The sequence below is a fragment of the Saimiri boliviensis genome, chromosome 5 (genome assembly GCF_048565385.1).
Source record: "Saimiri boliviensis isolate mSaiBol1 chromosome 5, mSaiBol1.pri, whole genome shotgun sequence".
Lineage (NCBI taxonomy): Eukaryota > Metazoa > Chordata > Mammalia > Primates > Cebidae > Saimiri > Saimiri boliviensis.
The window spans coordinates 137062295-137082341 of record NC_133453.1 but is presented as its reverse complement, the minus strand read 5'-3'; the positions used below and the strand labels follow the sequence as shown (position 1 = coordinate 137082341).

Here is a 20047-nt window from a genome sequence, read left to right as displayed (position 1 = left end):
ATATATTGCCTTAATTAATTTTTTTTCTTTTGGAAATAGAGTCTTGCTTTGTCACCCAGGCTGGAGTGCAGTGGCACAATCCCGGCTCACTGAAACCTCTGCCTCCTGGGCTCAAGAGATTCTCCTGCCTCACCCTCCTGAGTAGCTGGGATTACAGGCACGCACCACCTCACCTGGCAAATTTTTTTGTAATTTTAGTAGAGACGGGTTTTCACCATGTTGTCCAGGCTGGTCTGGAACTCCTGAGTTCAAGTCATTCACCCGCCCCAGCCTCTCAAAGTGCTGGGATTACAGGCATGAGCCACAATGCCCAGCCTTAATTAATTTATTTTTATTAAGTAATTTATTTATTTTAGAGACAAGTTCTCGCTCTGTCGCTTGGGTTGAGTTCAGTGGCAAGATCGTAACATAGCTCACTGCAGCCTTGAACTCCTGACCTCAAGCCATCCGTCCTCCTGACTCAGCCCCGCTTGTAGCTGGGACTACAGGCATGCACCACCATGCCTGGCTAATTTTTTCTTTTTTTTTTTTTAATTGCAGAGACAAGGTCTTTCTTTGTTGTCCAGGCTAGTCTCAAACTGCTGGCCTCAAGCAGCACTCCCACCTCCCAAAGTGCTGATCTTTAGGAGGGAAGGCAAGAGAGAAGGAAAGAAGGAAAGAAACTAAACCATCTGCTGAGCTAAAAGCTGACACTACTGGAAAGGAAGGTAACTTTTTTATTTAATTCATAAGGGTCTGCATTGTCTGAATTAGTTACAATAAACACTTATAATTTTCTTTTAATGAAGTAAAGGTCACACAAAACTCAGTACCTCTACGGCTGTGAATGTCACCTAATGTGTCCCTCACTGATATTAAGGACTGCTGGTACATAAAACGGGAGGCAGAAGCTTCCACTCCAAATGTCACATGACCTCACACAGCTCAGCTATAGAACAGGGCTTCCCACTGTCCCCCCTGCCTTCCCCGAAGCTTCACAGGTTGATTTTCCTTCTTGTACTTTTCATTCCTCTAATAGCAATTCTAGAAGAAGCAGAGACCCCAGCAGGATTGCCCTTCCCCCTGCTTTCCCTACTCCCATCCTCTTTTTCTCTGGGGTGTCTCCTTTAGATTGTCAGCCCAGCTGATCTTGGAGGCTCCACAGAAACACAGGATGACCTTGAGTCAAGCCAAGGACAAGGTTTTCAAGTGCAGGCATTTCCAGATTCCTGCTGCTCTGCTCCTGATACTGTGCAGGACTTGCATGCAGGCTCTGTCTTATGCTCTTGGTACCCCCTGCTCCTTCTTCACGTGTGGTAGTCTTTATTTGATTTACCCAGAGTACATCGCGCATAGAGTTGAAGATCATTTGATACTCAAAAAATCATTGCCGCCGGGCTCGGTGGCTCAAGCCTGTAATCCCAGCACTTTGGGAGGCTGAGGCGGGCGGATCACGAGGTCAAGAGATCGAGACCATCTTGGTCAACATGGTGAAACCCCGTCTCTACTAAAGGTGCAAAAAATTAGCTAGGCATGGTGGCGCATGCCTGTAATCCCAGCTACTCCGGAGGCTGAGGCGGGAGAATTGCCTGAACCCAGGAGGCGGAGGTTGCGGTGAGCCGAGATCGCGCCATTGCACTCCAGCCTGGGTAACAAGAGAGAAACTCCGTCTCAAAAAAAAAAAAAATCATTGCCAAGTACACTTACTGAGATTGTTCCATCTGCCAGGTACTGTTTTAGGAGCTGGGGGTATAGCATGGACAAGAGAGATGGAGTACCTGTTCTCATCATGGAGCATATGTTCTGGGGCGGTGGGGAAAGCCCATGCATAAGAAAATACCCATACCCGGGCATGGTGGTGCACACCTGTAGTCCCAGCTACTAGGGAGCCTGAGACAGAAGAATGGCTTGAACCTGGGAGGTGGAATTTACAGTGAGCAAGATCACACCACAGCACTCCAGATTAGCCAAGAGAGTGAGACTCCACCTCAAAAAGAAGAAAATACAGGCCAGGTGTGGTGGCTCATGCTTGTAATCCCAGCACTTTGGAAGGCCAAGGCAGGCAGATCACGAGGTCAGGAGTTCGAGACCACACTGGCTAACACCATGAAACTCCGTCTCTACTAAATACACAAAAATTAGCGGAGCGTGGTGGCACATGCCTGTAGTCCCAGCTACTCGGGAGGCTAAGGCAGGAGAATTGCCTGAACCTGGGAGGCAGAGGTTGCAGTGAGCTGAGATCGCGCCATTGCACTCTAGCCTGAGTGACAGAGCAAGACAAAGTCTCAAAAAAAAAAAAAAAAAAAAAAAAAAAAGAAGAAGAAGAAGAAGAAAAGAAAATGAAATACATACCCAGTAGTAATAAGTGCTATGATAATGGGGGCCAAATTTTGGTTGAGTGGTCAGGGAAGGCTGATCTGAGGAGGCAATATTGAAGTTGAAGCAGGAAGGGCACAAAGGAGGCAGCTAGCTCTGTGTATATATGGGTGGATTCCAGGCTAAGATGGCAGATAGTATGCATGCTACTAATTTTGCTTTATCCCAAAACGGCACTAAACAGATTTTCTTTTCTATTCGTTTTCTTTCTTTTTTTAAGTCATAAAACCATAAGGGAAGGAGAACAGGAGAGGAGAAAAGAGCAACACAATTTTAGAAGCTGAAAAATAGATGGATGAGTGGTAACTGATTTAGCAGACATGAGAAAGCTGAGATCCAACCCAACTTACACTGGAAAAACCTCAAAAGGCTCAGAAACTGCCAGAACCAGGGACCGTTGGGACTGCGGGTGGAGGAGAAGGCTAAAATAAGGAGAAGTGAGCAAGAGCAATTTAAGGAGCAGTGAGATCCCTAGCTCCCCTCTCTGCTTCCAGCAAAAAAACTGGAGGTTTATCTTCCAGAAAGTCTCTAATGTGAAGGATGTCAGGCTTGCTGAGGGCACAGGAAATATGGAAATGGGGAAGTCCAGTGGCTAGCAGCACAGTGAACTCAGAGACTCCAGCTGTCTTGCCCCACCTGGCTCTCAGATTGCTGGCAAAGTGACTTCTGTCTTCCAGGTAGGAAAGTGAAAGGCTTTTTTTTTTTTTGAGACAGAGTCTCACTCTGTTGCCATGCTGAAGTGCAGTGGCAGGATCTCAGCTCACTGCAACCTCTGTCTCCTGGGTTCAAGCGATTCTTCTGCCTCAGTCTCCCGAGTAGCTGGGATGACAGGTGCCCGACACCACGCCCTGCAAATGTTTGTATTTTCAGTGGAGATGGGGTTTCACCATTTTGGCCAGGCTGGTCTCGAACTCCTGACCTTGTGATCTGCCCACCGTGGCCTCCCAAAGTGCTGAGATTACAGGCGTGAGCCACCACTCCCACCCGGAAGACTCTTCTTTGGGGAACGTAATCAGCCTACAGGAATGAGGTACAGAGTCTAACACTGGTGTTCTCCAAACAAATGGTTCGACAAGGTCACCCTCAGTGAACCTCCAGATCAGTGTATCAGACACATTCTGTGCACCGACTGCTTCTCATCCTTTTGGTCTCACCTCTGACTCCACCCACATCTGCAGCCACCTTTTCATCAAGTTCCATACAGCTTTGGAAGGCAAAGTAAAGTCTCCTCTCAGCCCTGGATCCCGAAGCTTCTCTGACATTGCGTGGGTCTGCAGAACCACTTGGCATCAGCATTTAGGCACATGCAACCTAGATATTTAGGGAACATCTCTGGGCCAATTTTGAGGATAAATGTTTTCCTCTGTCATCCCCTGAGTGGACAATTCTGTTTCATAAGATTCAAACTATCCCATGGATTTGCAGCACAAGTCACCTATAATGGTGGCCAACTGAGTAACACATCATTGTATTGGCTTTCTCTCTGTCTTTTCTCACTGCATCTGTCCCTTCCCCACTTCTGCCTCCCTGGATGAATTCCCAGATGAGCTACTGCCATGTAACTCTTTGTCTTGGGCTCTTCTTTGGAGGAAGTCTCAGCTAATACAACAAGGCCCAATCCCATTCTCAAAGCTGAAATGAAGTCTTGCTCTGTCACCCAGGCTGGAGTGCGATGGCATGATCTCAACTCACTGCAGCCTCCGCCTCCTGGGTTCAAGTGATTCTCCTGTCTCAACCTCCTGAGTAGCTGGGATGACAGGCGTATGCCACCATGTCCGGCTGAGGTGGGAGGAGTGCATGAAACCAGGAACTTGAGACCAGCCTGGCCAACCCGGTGAAACCCTGCCTCTACTAAAAATGCAAACTGCAGCCAGGCGTGCAGGCGTGGTGGCACGTAACTGTAATCACAGCAACTCCGGTGGCTGAGGCAAGAGAATCACTTGAACCCAAGAGGCAGAGGTTGCAGTGAGCTGAGATCATGCCACTGTACTCCAGCCTGGCAACACAGCAAGACACTGTCAAGAAAGAAAGGACGGAAGGAAAAGAGGGAGGGAGGAAAGGAAGAAAGGACAACCTACAGAATGGAAGAAAATATTTGCATATATTTGATAAGGGATTAGTTTTCAAAATACAGGAAAAGCTGGGCAAGGTGACTTATGCCTGTCATCCCAGCACTTCAGGAGGCCAAAGCCAGGGGTTTGAGACCAGCCTGGCCAGGTGAAACCCTGTGTCTACTAAAAATACAAAAATTAGCTGGGCATGGTGGTGCACGAATGTGATGCCAGCTACTAGGGAGGCTGAGGTGGGAGACTCACTTGAACTTGGGAAGTGGAGGCTGAGATCAGGACACTGCATGCTAGCCTGGGCGACAGAGCAAGACTCTGTCTCTAAATAAATAAATAAAATATAGGAAGAATTCCTACAACTCCATAGCAAAAATAACAAATGGGCTGTTTTTTGTTTTTTTTTTTTTGAGATTGAGTTTCACTCTTGTCACCCGTGCCAGAGTGCAGTGGCGTGATCTTGGCTCACTGCAACTCCCGCCTCCTGGGTTCAAGCAATTTTGACAAATGGCCTGATTTTTCAAACGGGCAAAGGATATGAACAGATATATCCCCTAAAGAAGACATACAAATGATCAACAGGTGTATAAAAGATGCTCAAAATCATTATCAGAGAAATGCAAATCAAAACTACAGTAAGACATTACCTTCTACCTCTTAGGATGGACATTATTTTATTAAAAGGTAACTTGGTAAGGAAATGGGGAAACTGGAACTCTTATACACTGTTCGTGGGAATGTAAAATGGTACAGCAGCTGTGGAAAACAGTATGGAGATGTCTCAAAAAATTAGATATAGGCCGGGCACGGTGGCTCCTGCCTGTAGTCCCAGCACTTTCGGAAGCCGAAGTGGGCGGATCCGGAGGTCAAGAGATAGAGACCATCCAGGCCAATGTGGTGAAACCCCGTCTCTACTAAAAAAATACAAAAAATTAGCTGGGCATGGTGGCGCCCGTCTGTAGTTACAGCTACTCGGGAGGCTGAGGCAGGTGAATTGCTTGAACCCTGCAGGCGGAGGTTGCAGTAAGCCGAAATCACGCCTCTGGCAGCTAGTGACAGAGTTGAGACTCTGTCTCAAATAAAAAAAAAAAAAAAAAATTAGATATAAGCCAACTGTAGTGGCTCACACCTGCAATCCTAGCACTTTGGGAGGCCAAGGTGGGAGGATCACTTGAGCCCAGTTCAAGAGCAACAAAGGAAGACTCCATTTCTACAAAATATTTTTAAACATTTTTAAAGCTTAGGTTATTGAATGAATAAATAAATAAATAAAAATTCAAAAATCAGCTGTGCATGGTGGCTCACACCTGTGGTTCCCAGCAACTCAGGAGGCTGAGGTAAAAGGATTGCTTGAGCCCAGGAGGTAAGGGCTACAGTGAGCCGAGATCATGCCACTACACTCCAGCCTGGGTGACAGAGGGTTGGAAATAGGTGTTGGAAATAGATGCTTGGTGCTGCAAAGAAAAATTAACACTGAGACAAAGGATCTTTTAGCAACGCGATTTTTACTTCCTGGACTGCAGGAAGGGAACTCTTGTTGTTGTTTTTGTTTTTGTTTTTGTTTTTTGAGATGGAGTTTCGCTCTTGTTGCCCAGGCTGGAGTGCAATGGCGTGATCTCAGCTCACCACAACCACTGTCTCCCAGGTTCAAAGGATTCTCCAGCCTCAGCGTCACGAGTACCTGGGATTAGAGGCATGCGCCATCACGCCCAGCTAATTTTGTATTTTTAGTAAAAACAGGGTTTCTCATGTTGGTCAGCCTCGTCTTGAACTCCCAACCTCCGATCATCCGCACGCCCTCTCGAAGTGCTAGGATTACAGGCCTGAGTCACCGCAGCCAGACACAGGAATGGTACTCTCAATAGTGATCGTGCCAGGAGAGTACAACGAACAAAGGAAAGCAGACATATTTATTTCTCACGCATTTGGGGTTGTCCTTACCACTGTGTCTGATCTCTGTTGGCTGAAGCCAGACCTCACAATCTAAACTAAAACCCGATTGGCTAACATCTTAAAACTTTTCTAAATAGGTAAAAGCAGTGGAGAGCTGGGACATGCCTGTGAACATGTTTAGCACAGAAATTCTGGTTAAAGTACAAGGACATAGAATGTACATGCCTGTAAGCATGGCATGTCTAACAGCTACATAGAATAGGGCTTAACAAAGTTATTAGCACACTTATTCTTTAACAAGAAACGAAAGTTTAAAAAGGAACTTTTCTACTTCCCACACAGAGCAAGACCCTGTATCAAAAAAAATTTAATTAAAAATTCAAAATAGAACTACCATATGATTCAGCAATCCCACTTCAAGGTATATATCCAAAAATAATTGAAATCAGGGCTGGGCACAGTATCTCATGCCTATACTCCCAGCACTTTGGGAGGCTGAGGTGTGAGGATCACCTGAGGTCAGGAGTTTGAGACCAGCCTGGCCAGCATAGTGAAACCCCATCTTAAAAAAATTAGGCTGGGCATGGCAGCTCATGCCTGTAATCCCAACATTTTGGGAGGCTGAGGCAGGTCGATCATGAGGTCAGGAGCTCGAGGCCAGTCTGGACAACATAGTGAAAACCCTTCTAAACTAAAAATAAAAAAATCAGCCAGGCATAATGGCAGGACACCTGTAATCCCAGCTACTTGAGAGACTGAGGCAGGAGAATCTATTGAGCCCGGGAAGTGGTGGTTGCAGTGAGCAGAGATCACACCATGCACTCCAGCCTGGGGGCAGAGAGACACTCCCTCTCAGAAAAAGAAAAGAAAGAGAAAAGAAAAGAAAAAAGAAACATTAAAAAGAAAAGATAAAATAAACATTAAAAAGAAAAGAAAAAAGAAATATTATGGGTGGAGCACGCTGGCTCAAACCTGTAATCCCAGCACTTTGGGAGGCCAAGGCAGGCAGATCACCTGAGGTCAGAAATTCAAAACCAGCCTGGGCAACACGGTGAAACCCTGTCTCTACTAAAAATACAAAAAATTAGCCAGGCGTGGTGGCACATGCCTGTAGTCCCAGCTATTTGGGAGGCTGAGGCAGGAGAATTGCCTGAACCTGGGAGGCAGAGGTTATAGTGAGCAGAGATCACACCACTGCACTCCGGGAGACAGATTTAAGGCTCTATGTCTCAAAAAAAAAAAGAAAGAAAAGATGACTCTCTACAAGGTGGTGCTGTTCTTGAAGGGCTCCATAAAGCGTCTTACTGGTTTACAACAGGCGTCCCCAAACTACAGTCCTTGGGCCGCATGCGGCCCCCTGAGGCCATTTATCTGGCCCCCCACCGCACTTCAGGAAGGGGCACCTCTTTCATTGGTGGTCAGTGAGAGGAGCACAGTATGTGGCAGCCCTCCAAGGGTCTGAGGGACAGTGAACTGGTCCCCTGTGTAAAAAGTCTGGGGACGCCTGGTTTACAAGTATCTGCACCAAGGCTTCTTTTAAGTCTTAAATTGGTGCTTTGCCGGTTTAATGCAGCAGCTATTCTGTCCTCAGCCGGACTGTCACCGTCCTGTCATCCTATGTGGCACATGACTGCCAGGCGCTCTACACCACGCCTGTCAATTTTTGTATTTTTAGTAAGGATGGGGTTTCACCATGTTGGCCAGGCTGGTCTCAAACTCCTGACCTCGTGATTCACCTGCCTTGGCCTCCCAAAGTGCTGGGATTACGGGCATGAGCCACCGCACCTGGCCATTTTTAAATTTTTTTGCACAGCTCTCCACACACTTCTCAAATGTGCCCTGACCATGTCTCCTGCAGGGCCAGTTCATGCAAACTGTTCGGATTTCTCTCTTCCAAAGTGATTACTTTCCCTCCTTAAGAGTTCTACCAGTGAACTCCTGTGCTATTTCTAAGCAATTGGCTCTTATCATAAATTATTATCTATTTGGGTGCAAGAACTGTATCTCCCTAAGTAGACTCAACCTGGCTTTCCTGGAGGTAGAGACCTTGGCTTAGATTTATTTTGTTTACTGCTGCACAGCCGTAGATGCTCAAATAACTGAGGGAACGTTTGCTATATCAAAGTTACCCAACAGGCCTTTAAAATACCCAATTGTACATCAAATTCCATTAACTAGATTAGAAGAACTTGATATCGAATTGGCTTCAACATGGTTTCACCAAAGTAAATAACCACAACTTAAGGTACTTTTGATGTAAATGGAGGCTTCCATTTATGAGAGCTCCCTAAAAGTAGGATACACCCTGAATGTCAGTGATCAAAAAACAGATTTGGCCGGGTGCGGTGGCTCACGCCTGTAAGCCCAGCACTTTGGGAGGCCAAGACCGGTGGATCACGAGGTCAAGAGATCGAGACCATCCTGGTCAACATGGTGAAACCCTGTCTCTACTAAAAATACAAAAAATTAGCTGGGCATGGTGGCGCGTGCCTGTAGTCCCAGCTACTTGGGAGGCTGAGGCAGGAGAATTGCCTGAGCCCAGGAGGCAGAGGTTGCGGTGAGCCGAGATCGCGCCATTGCACTCCAGCCTGGGTAACAAGAGCGAAACTCCGTCTCAAAAAAAAGAAAAAAAAAAAAGACTTTGCCCTTGGCACTCTGATAGAATCTCTGGAATGCTGGCATGTTATGCAATAGCCCCTAACCGGCCAAGAAGAAGTATGTCAATCCTGAGAACTCTTCAGTACTTTACTTGGGCTCTTACTATTTTCAGTCTGCAGCACAGTGATTCATTTACAAGCGCCTTCTCCCTACTAGGTGTAGGCACCAGGAAGACAGAGGGTGGTAGCAGCAAGCCAAGCACAAGGGCCCTGGCACCATCAGCTGTGGGATCCAAACCTGACGCTGCCATTCCCTGGCTGTCTGACCCCAGCCTGTTCTCACCCCATCAAAACATATGACTAGATGGCCATACGTGGTGACGTGTCCCTGTAGTCCCAACTACATGGGATGGTGCAGCAGAGGATCACTCAAGCCAGCAGTTTAAGGCTGTGATGCACTATGATAGCACCTGGGCAATACAATTGGACTCATCCCTACAGAAAAATTTAAAAACGGCTGGGCGCGGTAGCCCACGCCTATAATCCCAGCACTTTGAGAGGCCGAGGTGGGCAGATCACGAGGTCAGGAGTTCAAGACCAGCCTAACCAACGTGGTGAAATCCCATCTCTACTAAAAATACAAAAATTAGCCAGGTGCCGTGTTGAGTGCCTGTAATCCCAGCTACTCAGGAGGCTGAGGCAGGAGAATTGCTTGAACCCTAGAGGCGGAGCTTGGGGTGAGCTGAGATTGTGCCACTGCACTCCAGCCTGGGTGACAGAGTAAGACTCTGTCTCCAAAAAAAAAAAATATATATATATATATATATATATATATATATTTGTTTTAATTAGCCAGGTGTAGAGGCATGTGCCTGTTGTCCCAGCACTGTGGGGGCTGAGTTGAGAGGATTGCCTGAGCCCAGGAATTCAAAGCTGCAGTGAGCTATGATGATGCCACTACACTCCAGTCTGAGTAACAGAGCAAGACCCCATCTCTTTTAAAAAATAAAAAAAGATTACATAGAGAGCTCCACATTGTCCAATCTCTTTGTACACCATTGTCAACACTCAGAAACCCACTTGGCAGCAAATGAGATGGACTGCATGGCCTGGGAACTACAGGCTAATTGGAAAAGACTGTTCTGGTTGCAGAATATTGCAGGGTAACAAAACAGGCCATGGGTCTTTAATTTAAAATGTGGCTCAAACATGTAATCCCAGCACTTTGGGAAGCTGAGGTGGGTGGATCGCTTGGGTCCAGGTGTTCGAGATCAGCCTGGTACAACATGATGAAACCCCATTTCTACTAAAAATACAAAAAATTATCCCAGCCTGGTGGCGTGCACCTGTAGTTCCAGCTATTCAGGGAGATCTGAGGCAGGAGGATCACTTGAGCCCGTGAGGTCGAGGCTGCAATGAGCCCTGACTGTGCCACGGTGCTCCACCCTAGGTGACAGAGTGAGACCCTGTCTCAAAAAATGTAAATAAATTAAATTAAAATGTGATATTTTGTTCATCAGAGATATGTTGGCATTATTTTAACCTTTAAAAATATTACATGGAAATAGTTTTTGTTTTGATTATTGAGTTTTTTGGTGCCTCACTTGCTTTGTCCTAATCCCAGCCCTGCCAGTATCTGTAGAATTTGAGATAAGGGACTCTCATAACCAGAAGCGTTGGTTCTGACTTTGGTTCTGACATTTACGAGCTTCGAGACTTGAACTCCCTGAGCCTCACCTTCACAACTCTCCCAGTCATACAGTATGGATGATTATATCTGCCCCATTTTCTTTGCAGGACAGTTAAACATAAGGGTCAAATGAATTAATGTAGAAAAGGACATTTCTAAAAGAACATTGTGCTATGTATGCAAAAGGATACCATAATTAGCAATAATTTGTCTTCCAGCTTGTGCTTTGAGCAGGGATTAGCAAATCCAGCTTGATCTCTGAGCTCCTGAATCAGACAGGATGGTAACTTTCAGAAACTAGAAACCCGGCCGGGCGCGGTGGCTCAAGCCTGTAATCCCAGCACTTTGGGAGGCCGAGGCGGGTGGATCACAAGGTCGAGAGATCGAGACCAACCTGGTCAACATGGTGAAACCCCGTCTCTACTAATAATACAAAAAATTAGCTGGGTATGGTGGCACATGCCTGTAATCCCAGCTACTCAGGAGGCTGAGGCAGGAGAATTGCCTGAACCCAGGAGGCGGAGGTTGCGGTGAGCCGAGATCGTGCCATTGCACTCCAGCCTGGGTAACAAGAGCGAAACTCCGTCTCAAAAAAAAAAAAAAAAAAAAAAAAAAGAAACTAGAAACCCTTGAACAACTAACATACCCAGATCTATGCAGCTCCATGGTACTGACTGACACTGGAGCGAGTCTATGCCAGTCCAGTGGCCCTGACCACCACTTCCACCTCTCTGGAACTAGAAATGGGATATATACCTGAAGAGAGAGACATTATATTCAGAGAGAGAGAGAGAGATTATATTCTAGCTGATAACTTTCTTAGATGCTGAGCCCTCTAAATCTCATGTTGAATTGCAATCCCATTTTGGAGGTGGGGCCCAGTGGGAGGTGATTAGATCATGGGGGTGGCTCTGTCATGACTTGGGGCTGTCCCTGCAATGGTAAGTGAGTTCTCAGGAGATTTGGTTGTTTAGAAGTGTGTGGTACCTCTCCCTCAACTCTCCCTCTTTTTCCTGCACTGGCCTGTGATGGGCCTGCTCCCATTTCACCTTCCACCAAAAATAAAATCTCCTTGAGGCCTCCCCAGAAGCCAAGTAGATGCCAATCCTACAGCCTGCAAAATTAAACTTCTTTTCTTTCTAAATTACCCAGTCTCCGGTAGTCTACAGCAAGGCAATCATGGCCTAACACAATATCCTTTACAAAGTTTTTATGACCTGGCTGGGTGCATGGGCTCATACATGTAATCTCAGCACTTTAGGAGTCCTAGGTGGGCAGATCGTTTGAGGCCAAGAGTTCGAGACCAGCTTGATCAACATAGTGAAACCCATCTCTACTAAAAATACAATAATGAGGCCGGGCACGGTGGCTCACGCTTGTAATCCCAGCACTTTGGGAGGCCGAGGCGGGTGGATCATGAGGTCAAGAGATCGAGACCATCCTGGTCAACGTTGTGAAACCCCGTCTCTACTAAAAATACAAAAATTAGCTGGGCATGGTGGCGCACGCCTGTAGTCCCAGCTACTCAGGAGGCTGAGGCAGGAGAATTGCCTGAACCCAGGAGGCGGAGGTTGCGGTGAGCCGAGATCGCGCCATTGCACTCCAGCCTGGGTAACAAGAGCGAAACCCCGTCTCAAAAAAAAAAAAAAAAAAAAAAATTAAAAAAAATTAAAATACGCCGGGCGCGGTGGCTCAAGCCTGTAATCCCAGCACTTTGGGAGGCCGAGGCGGGTGGATCACAAGGTCGAGAGATCGAGACCATCCTGGTCAACATGGTGAAACCCCGTCTCTACTAAAAATACAAAAAATTAGCTGGGCACGGTGGTGCGTGCCTGTAATCCCAGCTACTCAGGAGGCTGAGGCAGGAGAATTGCCTGAACCCAGGAGGCGGAGGTTGCAGTGAGCCGAGATCGCGCCATTGCACTCCAGCCTGGGTAACAAGAGCGAAACTCCGTCTCAAAAAAAAAAAAAAAAAAAAATTAAAATACAATAATGAGCCGGGTATGGTGGTGGGTGCCTATAATCCCAGCTACTCAGAAGGCTGAGGCAGAAAAATCACTTGAACCTGGGAGGTGGAGGCTGCAATGAGCCGAGATCACGCCACTGCTTTCCAGCCTTGGTGACAGAGAGAGATTCTGTCTCAAATAAACAAACAAAGTTTATATGACCAATGAGCTCAGCTGATGTATTTTAGGCGTGAACTAACTATTCCTAAATTGTAGGTTTTTGCCCGGGAAATAAGCATGACTTTAAATGGGTGTTGACCTCCGCCATTTGTTGTTTCTTTTTTTCAACACGGAGTCTTGCTCTGTCACCCAGGCTTGAATGCAGTGGCATGATCTCAGCTTACTGCATCCTCTACTTCCTGGGTTCAAGCGAGTCTCCTGCCTCAGCCTCCCGAGTAGCTGAGATTACAGGTGCCTACCGCCACGCCTGGCTAATTTTTGTATTTTCAGTAGAGACAGGGTTTCACCATGTTGGTCAGGCTGGTCTCAAACTCCTGACATCGTGATCTGGCTGCCTCAGCCTCCCACACGGCTGGGATTACAGGCATGAGCCACCGTGCCTGGCCATTTGTTTCTTAACAATATCATTACTTTGGTATAACCATTATACTCACACGATATCAAGTTTTTTGGGTTTCTTTTTTTCACCATGTTAGCCAGGATGTGAAGTTTTAAAGTACAGATTGTGGGTCGGGCACAGTGGCCCGCGCCTGTAATCCCAACACTTTTGGAGGCTGAGGCCAGTGGATCAGCTGAGGTCTGAGGCCAGTGGATCAGCTGAGGTCTGAGGCCAGTGGATCAGCTGAGGTCTGAGGCCAGTGGATCAGCTGAGGTCTGGGTTTCAAGACCAGCATGGTCAACATGGCGAAATCCCATCTCTACTAAATATACAAAAACTAGCCAGGTGTGATGGTGTACCCTTGCAATCCCAGCTACTTGGGAGGCTGAGGCAGGAGAATCACTTGAAGCCAGGAGATGGAAGAAGCTGCAGTGAGCTGAGATTGTGCTACTGAACTCCAGCCCGGGTGACAGAGTGAGACTCTGTCTCAAAAATATATACATAAGGCCGGGCGCGGTGGCTCAAGCTTGTAATCCCAGCACTTTGGGAGGCCGAGGCGGGTGGATCACGAGGTCGAGAGATCGAGACCATCCTGATCAACATGGTGAAACCCCGTCTCTACTAAAAATACAAAAAATTAGCTGGGCATGGTGGCACGTGCTTGTAATCCCAGCTACTCAGGAGGCTGAGGCAGGAGAATTGCCTGAACCCAGGAGGCGGAGGTTGCGGTGAGCCGAGATCGCGCCATTGCACTCCAGCCTGGGTAACAAGAGCGAAACTCTGTCTCAAAAAAAAAATAAATAAATAAATAAATATATATATATATATATATATATATATATATATATATATACATAAAATAAAATGTTATTAGTAAAATTAATAAATTAATAAAACAGAGTATAGACTATGGACTGGTAATTAAGGTTCCTCCTAAAGCCCTCTTGTAGCATTAATTTACTTGTTTCTTGCACAATTAGGTAACTTATTTGTGATATTTCACTGGTGCTTCATCAAAACAATATTATTCTTGTTACCCATTTTAGATATTTTCTTTTGTTATAGCAGTTAAGATCAGTGGTTGTAAAAAGTTTACCTTTGGAGGCGATCTGGTTTTTCCTTCTTTGGTTTACTTAAAATGACCAAAGGTTTTCAAAGTTTATGAACCAGGGTTCCAAAATCTTTTCTTATATTTGGAGAAAGTTTTTAACTGCATATGTGAAACATAATATAATTCTTTGTAACTCTCCTGTGTTGATATTTTTTCACCCTAGAATTTTGGGTTTTGTTTTTGCTGCTTTCATAAGCAGGTGCCATATACAATGCAAAAATAAAAGGATCGCTGAGGACCGGATATGGTGGTTCACGCCTGTAATCCCAGCACTTTGGGAGGCTGAGGCGGGTGAATCACTTGAGGGCAAGAGTCCAAGAGCAGCCTAACCAAGATGGTGAAACCTCACCTGTACTAAAAACACAAAAATTAGCTAGGCATGGTGGTGCCTACTTGTAAACCCAACTACTTGGGAGGCTTAGGCAGGAGGATTGCTTGAACCCAGAGGCTGAGGCTGCAGTGAGCCAACTCATCGCAAGTCCACATTAACTTTAAAAAGTTGACTTTTTGAAAGTGTGGTACAGGGAGTCTGACTGCAGCCTTGCTACTCCCTGCAGATGTTCTGCCTCTGCTCACCCAGGTCCTCACAGCTTCTCCAAGAAACTCCACTAGAGAATGCCCTAGGGAACCCACTCTGACCTTTCTACTTCTGGACCCCACAGTGACCTTATTAGTGAGCCTCCAATTTCGATACTGAATCACATTCTGCTTCATATTAGCCACAGTCATTGAGTAAACACAAATCTTGCTACCTTATCTAGACGGTAGATTCTCTAGGGCAAGGTTCTTGTCACCTACTTGTGTTGTATTCTCAGTGCTTCTGCACAGTTGGGTGCTGCCTCTGTGGCCTGGAAAGGAAAGCAGCAGGGCTGAGGGGTCAAAGAACACCAAGGCAAAATGATAGAGTACCTGCCCTCAAAGTGCTCCGTCTAGATGAACAGATAAGCATTATAGTGTATCATTGGCTGTAAGCAACAGAAACCTGCTGTGGTTGGAAACTAAAAAAGGGATTTATTAAAAGAATATGCAAGGATGCACCTGATCAAAGGTACATCAAAGTCTGAAGGTCCGGACTCTAAAGACAAGAATGAGGCTGGGCGCAGTGGCTCATGCCTGTAATCCCAGCACTTTGGGAGGCCAGGGTGGGTGGATCACTTGAGGTCAGGAGTTGGCCTGGCCAACATGGTGAAACTCCGCCTCTACTAAAAATACAAAAATTAGCGGGGTGTGGTGGCAGCACCTGTAGTCCTAGCTACTCCAGAGGCTGAGCCAGGAGAATCTCTTGAACCCAGGAGGCGGAGGCTGCAGTAAGGCCAGATCTTGCCATTGCACTCCAGCCTGGGGAACAAGAGCGAAACTGTGTCTCAAAAAAGAAAAAAAAAAGTTAATATGTTAACATAGCAGCTATGCAAACTGAGATATAGAGAAGCAGCCTCAGTGTGAAACTAGTTTGAGACAGGTAGAGAAACAATTGCTTATCCAGGGTTTGTAAGCATAGACTTCATCCAGGCTCCTTCCCTCACCTCGGAACCTGGCCACACCTCTAGACAGGCAGGGGAACATCTCTTACCTGATATTGCTTTCTAGTCCCAGTCTCCCAAGTTTCCTGCTCCTCCTCCACCAAAATCCAACACTTGCCCAGCAGTGTTCCTCATCTCCCACGAGAAATTCTCATGAAATTGATTGCCGCATCTTTCCGGCTAGGTGCTTCATCTGCTATCCTAATCAATGATGTGACTCAGATTGGTTAGACTTTTTCGTTTTCTTTCTCTGGAGATGGAATCTCGCTCTGTCACCCAGGCTGTAGTGCAGTGGTGTGATCTAGGCTCACTGCAACCTCCGCCTCCCAGGTTTAAGCAATTCTCCTGCCTCAGCCTCCCAAGTAGCTGGGACTGCAGCTGTCACACCTGGCTAGTTTTTCGTATTTTAGTAGAGATGGAGTTTCACTGTGTTGCCCTGGCTGATGTTGAACTCCTGAGCTCAGGCAATCCGCCCGCCTTGGCCTCCCAAAGTGCTGGAATTACAGGCATGAGGCACCGCACCTGGCCTTTATTTCCTTTTCTTTTTTCTCACCAATAAAAGAAAAAAGCCCAAGACATAGTGAAGGAAGAAAATAGGTACCCTGCAATGATCCTCAAATTAGCTGCCAACTACAATTAAAAAAGAAAACTGGCCGGGCACGGTGGCTCACGCATATAATCCCAGTACTTTGGGAGGCCCAGGCGGGTGGATCACGAGGTCAAGAGATCGAGACCATCCTGGTCAACATGGTGAAACCCCGTCTCTACTAAAAAAAATACAAAAAATTAGCTGGGCATGGTGGTGCGTGCCTGTAATCCCAGCTACTCAGGAGGCTGAGGCAGGAGAATTGCCTGAACCCAGGAGGCGGAGGTTGCGGTGAGCCGAGATTGCGCCATTGCACTCCAGCCTGGGTAACAAGAGCGAAACTCCGTCTCAAAAAAAAAAAAAAAAAAGAAAAGAAAAAAAAAGAAAACAAACTGCATAATATGTAATAGACAACTAGCTTTGTTTTTGACAGACAACTATGATTCATACTGAGCTTAGTACATAGCATTTCAAAATTAACAGAACTATAAAAGTAGGGAGATCAGCTTACTTAAACCTTCAGCCTGAGGCTGCAGGTCTGGAAGGTCAGAAAACATTTTGTGATTTTATCACATTTAAGACAGAAGCTGATGGCACTCACCAGCTACATTAGATAGTGTTTAAAACTACAAAAAAGGAGGGCAGATTCTAGGAGCAAGTATTTTCCTGTGTCCTTGGTGGTTAGGATGTAGGGAAATGGCTGAGAAAACAAGAGAGAGGCCTGCAGTTTAGAAGGAGAGACTGCAGTGGTAGGTAGGAATTACAGCTACGTTTTGCTGCTATATGGAAATGCCACAGGGCTGTAATTTTAACTCCCTCTTCACCAAAAGCCTCCAGTAGAGTCTGTTTATGTATATAAATAATGAGAAAAGGAATTGCTTTAGCGCAGTTAACTTTATGCCCAACTATTCATATTATATAAAATAAACCACAAGAAAGAAAGCTCCTTTAAGAAGCGCTTCAGCTCTTCTTTCTCTCTAACTCATCACGGAACAATTGAGGAATGTCCCTGTATGGTTTGTTTGAATATGTGGTTGTAAATGTTACAGGTCCTGACCATGGGAACCGTTCTTGCAAACTTGTTCCGTGGCTGAATAAAAATACCTTGGCCTCCAAAAACGAAGCAGAAGCGAGGTCTGCAGACAAGAAAGTCCTGTTGCGTCTTGGTTTCCGAGAGCAGGGGTAGGTTTTTAAGTACCAGCGCAGGAGGAAGAACAGAAGTGTCGGTGCTTGGCTGAGCAGGCTCTCTCTCCCTTGATGAAGAATCAAGAGGGCTAATGCCCCAAGCCTGGGAGAGTGGGAAAAAAAAAAAAGGAATGAAGGGCGTTAATGGATGTGCTAACTAACTTGATCATGCTAATCATTTCACAGTGTATGTGTATATCAAATCATCATGTTGTACACTTTAAATTATACAATATATTTGTCAGTTATATCTCAATGAAGCTGAAAACTACAATAATAAAAATAGCCCAAGGTTGGGTGTGGTGGCTCATGCCTGTAATCCCAGCATTTTGTGAGGCCAAGGCAGGCAGATTGCTTGAGTCCATGAGTTCGAGATCAGCTTTGACAACATAGGGAGACCCAGTTTCTACAAAAAATAAGAAAAGTAGCCAGGCGTGGTGGCATGTGTTTATAGTTCCAGCTACTCAGGAGGCTGAGGTGGGAGGATCTCGAGCCCCGGAGTTTGAGGCTGCAGTGAGCCATGGTGGTGTTACTGCACTTGGCGTGGGCAGTAGGGCTAAAGATGAAGGTTAATCTCTTTTTTCTTTTTTTGAGATGGAGTTTCACTCTTGTTGCCCAGGGTGGACTGCAATGGCACCATCTCGGCTCACTGCAACCTCCGCCTTCGGGGTTCAAGTGATTCTCCTGCCTCAGCCTCCCAAAATGCTGGGATTATAGGCACCCACCACAACGCATGGCTAATTTTTGTATTTTAGTAGAGATCAGGTTTCACCATGTTGGTCAGGCAGGTCTTGAACTCCTGACCTCAGGTGATCCACCAGCCTCGGCCTGCCAAAGTGCTAGGGTTACAGGTGTGAGCTGCCACACTCGGCCAGAGGTAGATCTCTTAGGCTCTGGAAGGAGACAAAACTTCCATGATTAAGAAGAACTTAGGGTTATTCCAAAGGCTTCACTTTGGGGGAACTTGGCTCTCCTGTGTAACTGGACAACTGGATATTTGCAGGGCTATTTTGTGAGCGTGAATGCTTTCTATAAACCAGACATATATAAAAGGTGATGGACCTTCCTGACCATTCTTTAAATGGCAACTGGACTATCTAGGGAAATGATTTTCCCAGGATCAACATAGACGGTCAAATCAAGCAAACCAAAGTAGATCATTTCCCCCCAGGGTGACTTAGACACATGACGAAAGTCTGTCTGTGCCACTAAAAGACACATATGCCAGAACTGCTTTGTATAAAACCGTATCTGCTTTTTTCCCTAACTGTGGTAAAATACACACAACATAAAATTTACCATCTTCACCATTTTTAAATGTACACTTAAAAGTGGCATTTTTTTTTAAGAATTACATTGACATTGTTGTGCTACGTTGGTTTTTTGTGTTTTTTTTTTTGAGATGGAGTCTCACTCTGTCGCCCAGGCTGGAGTATAGTGGTGCGATTTCGGCTCACTACAACCTCCGCCTCCCAGGTTCAAGTGATTCTCCTGCCTCAGCCTCCCTAGTAGCTGGGACTACAAGCACATGCACCACACCCAGCTAATTTGTGTATTTTCAGTACAGATGGGGTTTCACCACGTAGGCCAGGATGATCTTGATCTCTTGACCTCATGATCCACCTGCCTCAGCTCCCAAAGTGCTGGGATTACAGGCCTGAGCCACCTCGCCCAGCCCTGGTGTCTCTTAAGGACTGCAAAAGGGTAAGCTGTTATCCTTATGGGCAGGGAGGAGGAGGGAGCAAAGAACAGAGGTTGATTGGTGGAACCCGGGGCGGTGTTTCTGCAGTCAAGCTTTGAGAGACATGAAGCCGAGTTAAGACAAGAGGGTTGTTTCAAAACAAAATCGGAGTAGAAGTGATTGCTCTCTGTGGAAGAGGGGCTTTTTATAAGGCAACTGGAAAGCTAGGTGTAGGTGGTACTGCTTCAGTGGAGCACATGGAGATCGTTCCTGTGGACCACACAGACCAGAGAGGAGGCTGCGGGAGCTCCTGGGGAGGCAGGGGCTCCGTCGGCTGAGCTGCCTCAGAAGCTTGAGATTCAATTATTATACAAAGATATTCATTGTAAATGGAAATTGTTTCATAAAAAATTGACTCAAAGCAGTATTTAGTTTTATCTAATTAGATAATAAAAAAATTTTAAAGGTATGCAATCACTTTGAAAAGCTCCACAGCTGGGCGCGGTGGCTCACGCCTGTAATCCCAGCATTTTGGGAGGCCAAGGCGGGTGGATCACTAGGTCAAGAGATCGAGACCATCCTGGTCAATATGGTGAAACCCCGTCTCCACTAAAAATACAAAAAATTAGCTGGGCATGGTGGCATATGCCTGTAATCCCAGCTACTCAGGAGGCTGAGGCAGGAGAACTGCCTGAACCCAGGAAGCAGAGATTGCGGTGAGCCGAGATCACGCCATTGCACTCCAGCCTGGGTAACAAGAGTGAAACTTCTTCTCAAAAAAAAAAAAAGAAAAAAAGAAAA

At 46.1% G+C, this 20047-nt stretch overlaps 1 protein-coding gene across 2 annotated transcripts in view; it reads right to left on the bottom strand.

Moving 5' to 3' along the window:
- Positions 1-20047, bottom strand: part of LOC104649882 (uncharacterized) — a 139543-nt gene that overhangs the window by 18761 nt on the left and 100735 nt on the right. Inside the window, exons 2-4 of one of the 2 annotated variants that reach the window (XM_074400060.1) lie at positions 17485-17668; positions 15073-15122; positions 11245-11354 (exon numbers count right to left, since the gene is read on the bottom strand). In XM_074400060.1, the coding sequence (XP_074256161.1) occupies positions 11245-11354; positions 15073-15122; positions 17485-17668 (344 nt within the window). Of the gene's footprint in view, positions 1-11244; positions 11355-15072; positions 17669-20047 lie in introns of both variants that reach the window. The other variant, XM_074400061.1, reaches the window with a different exon arrangement.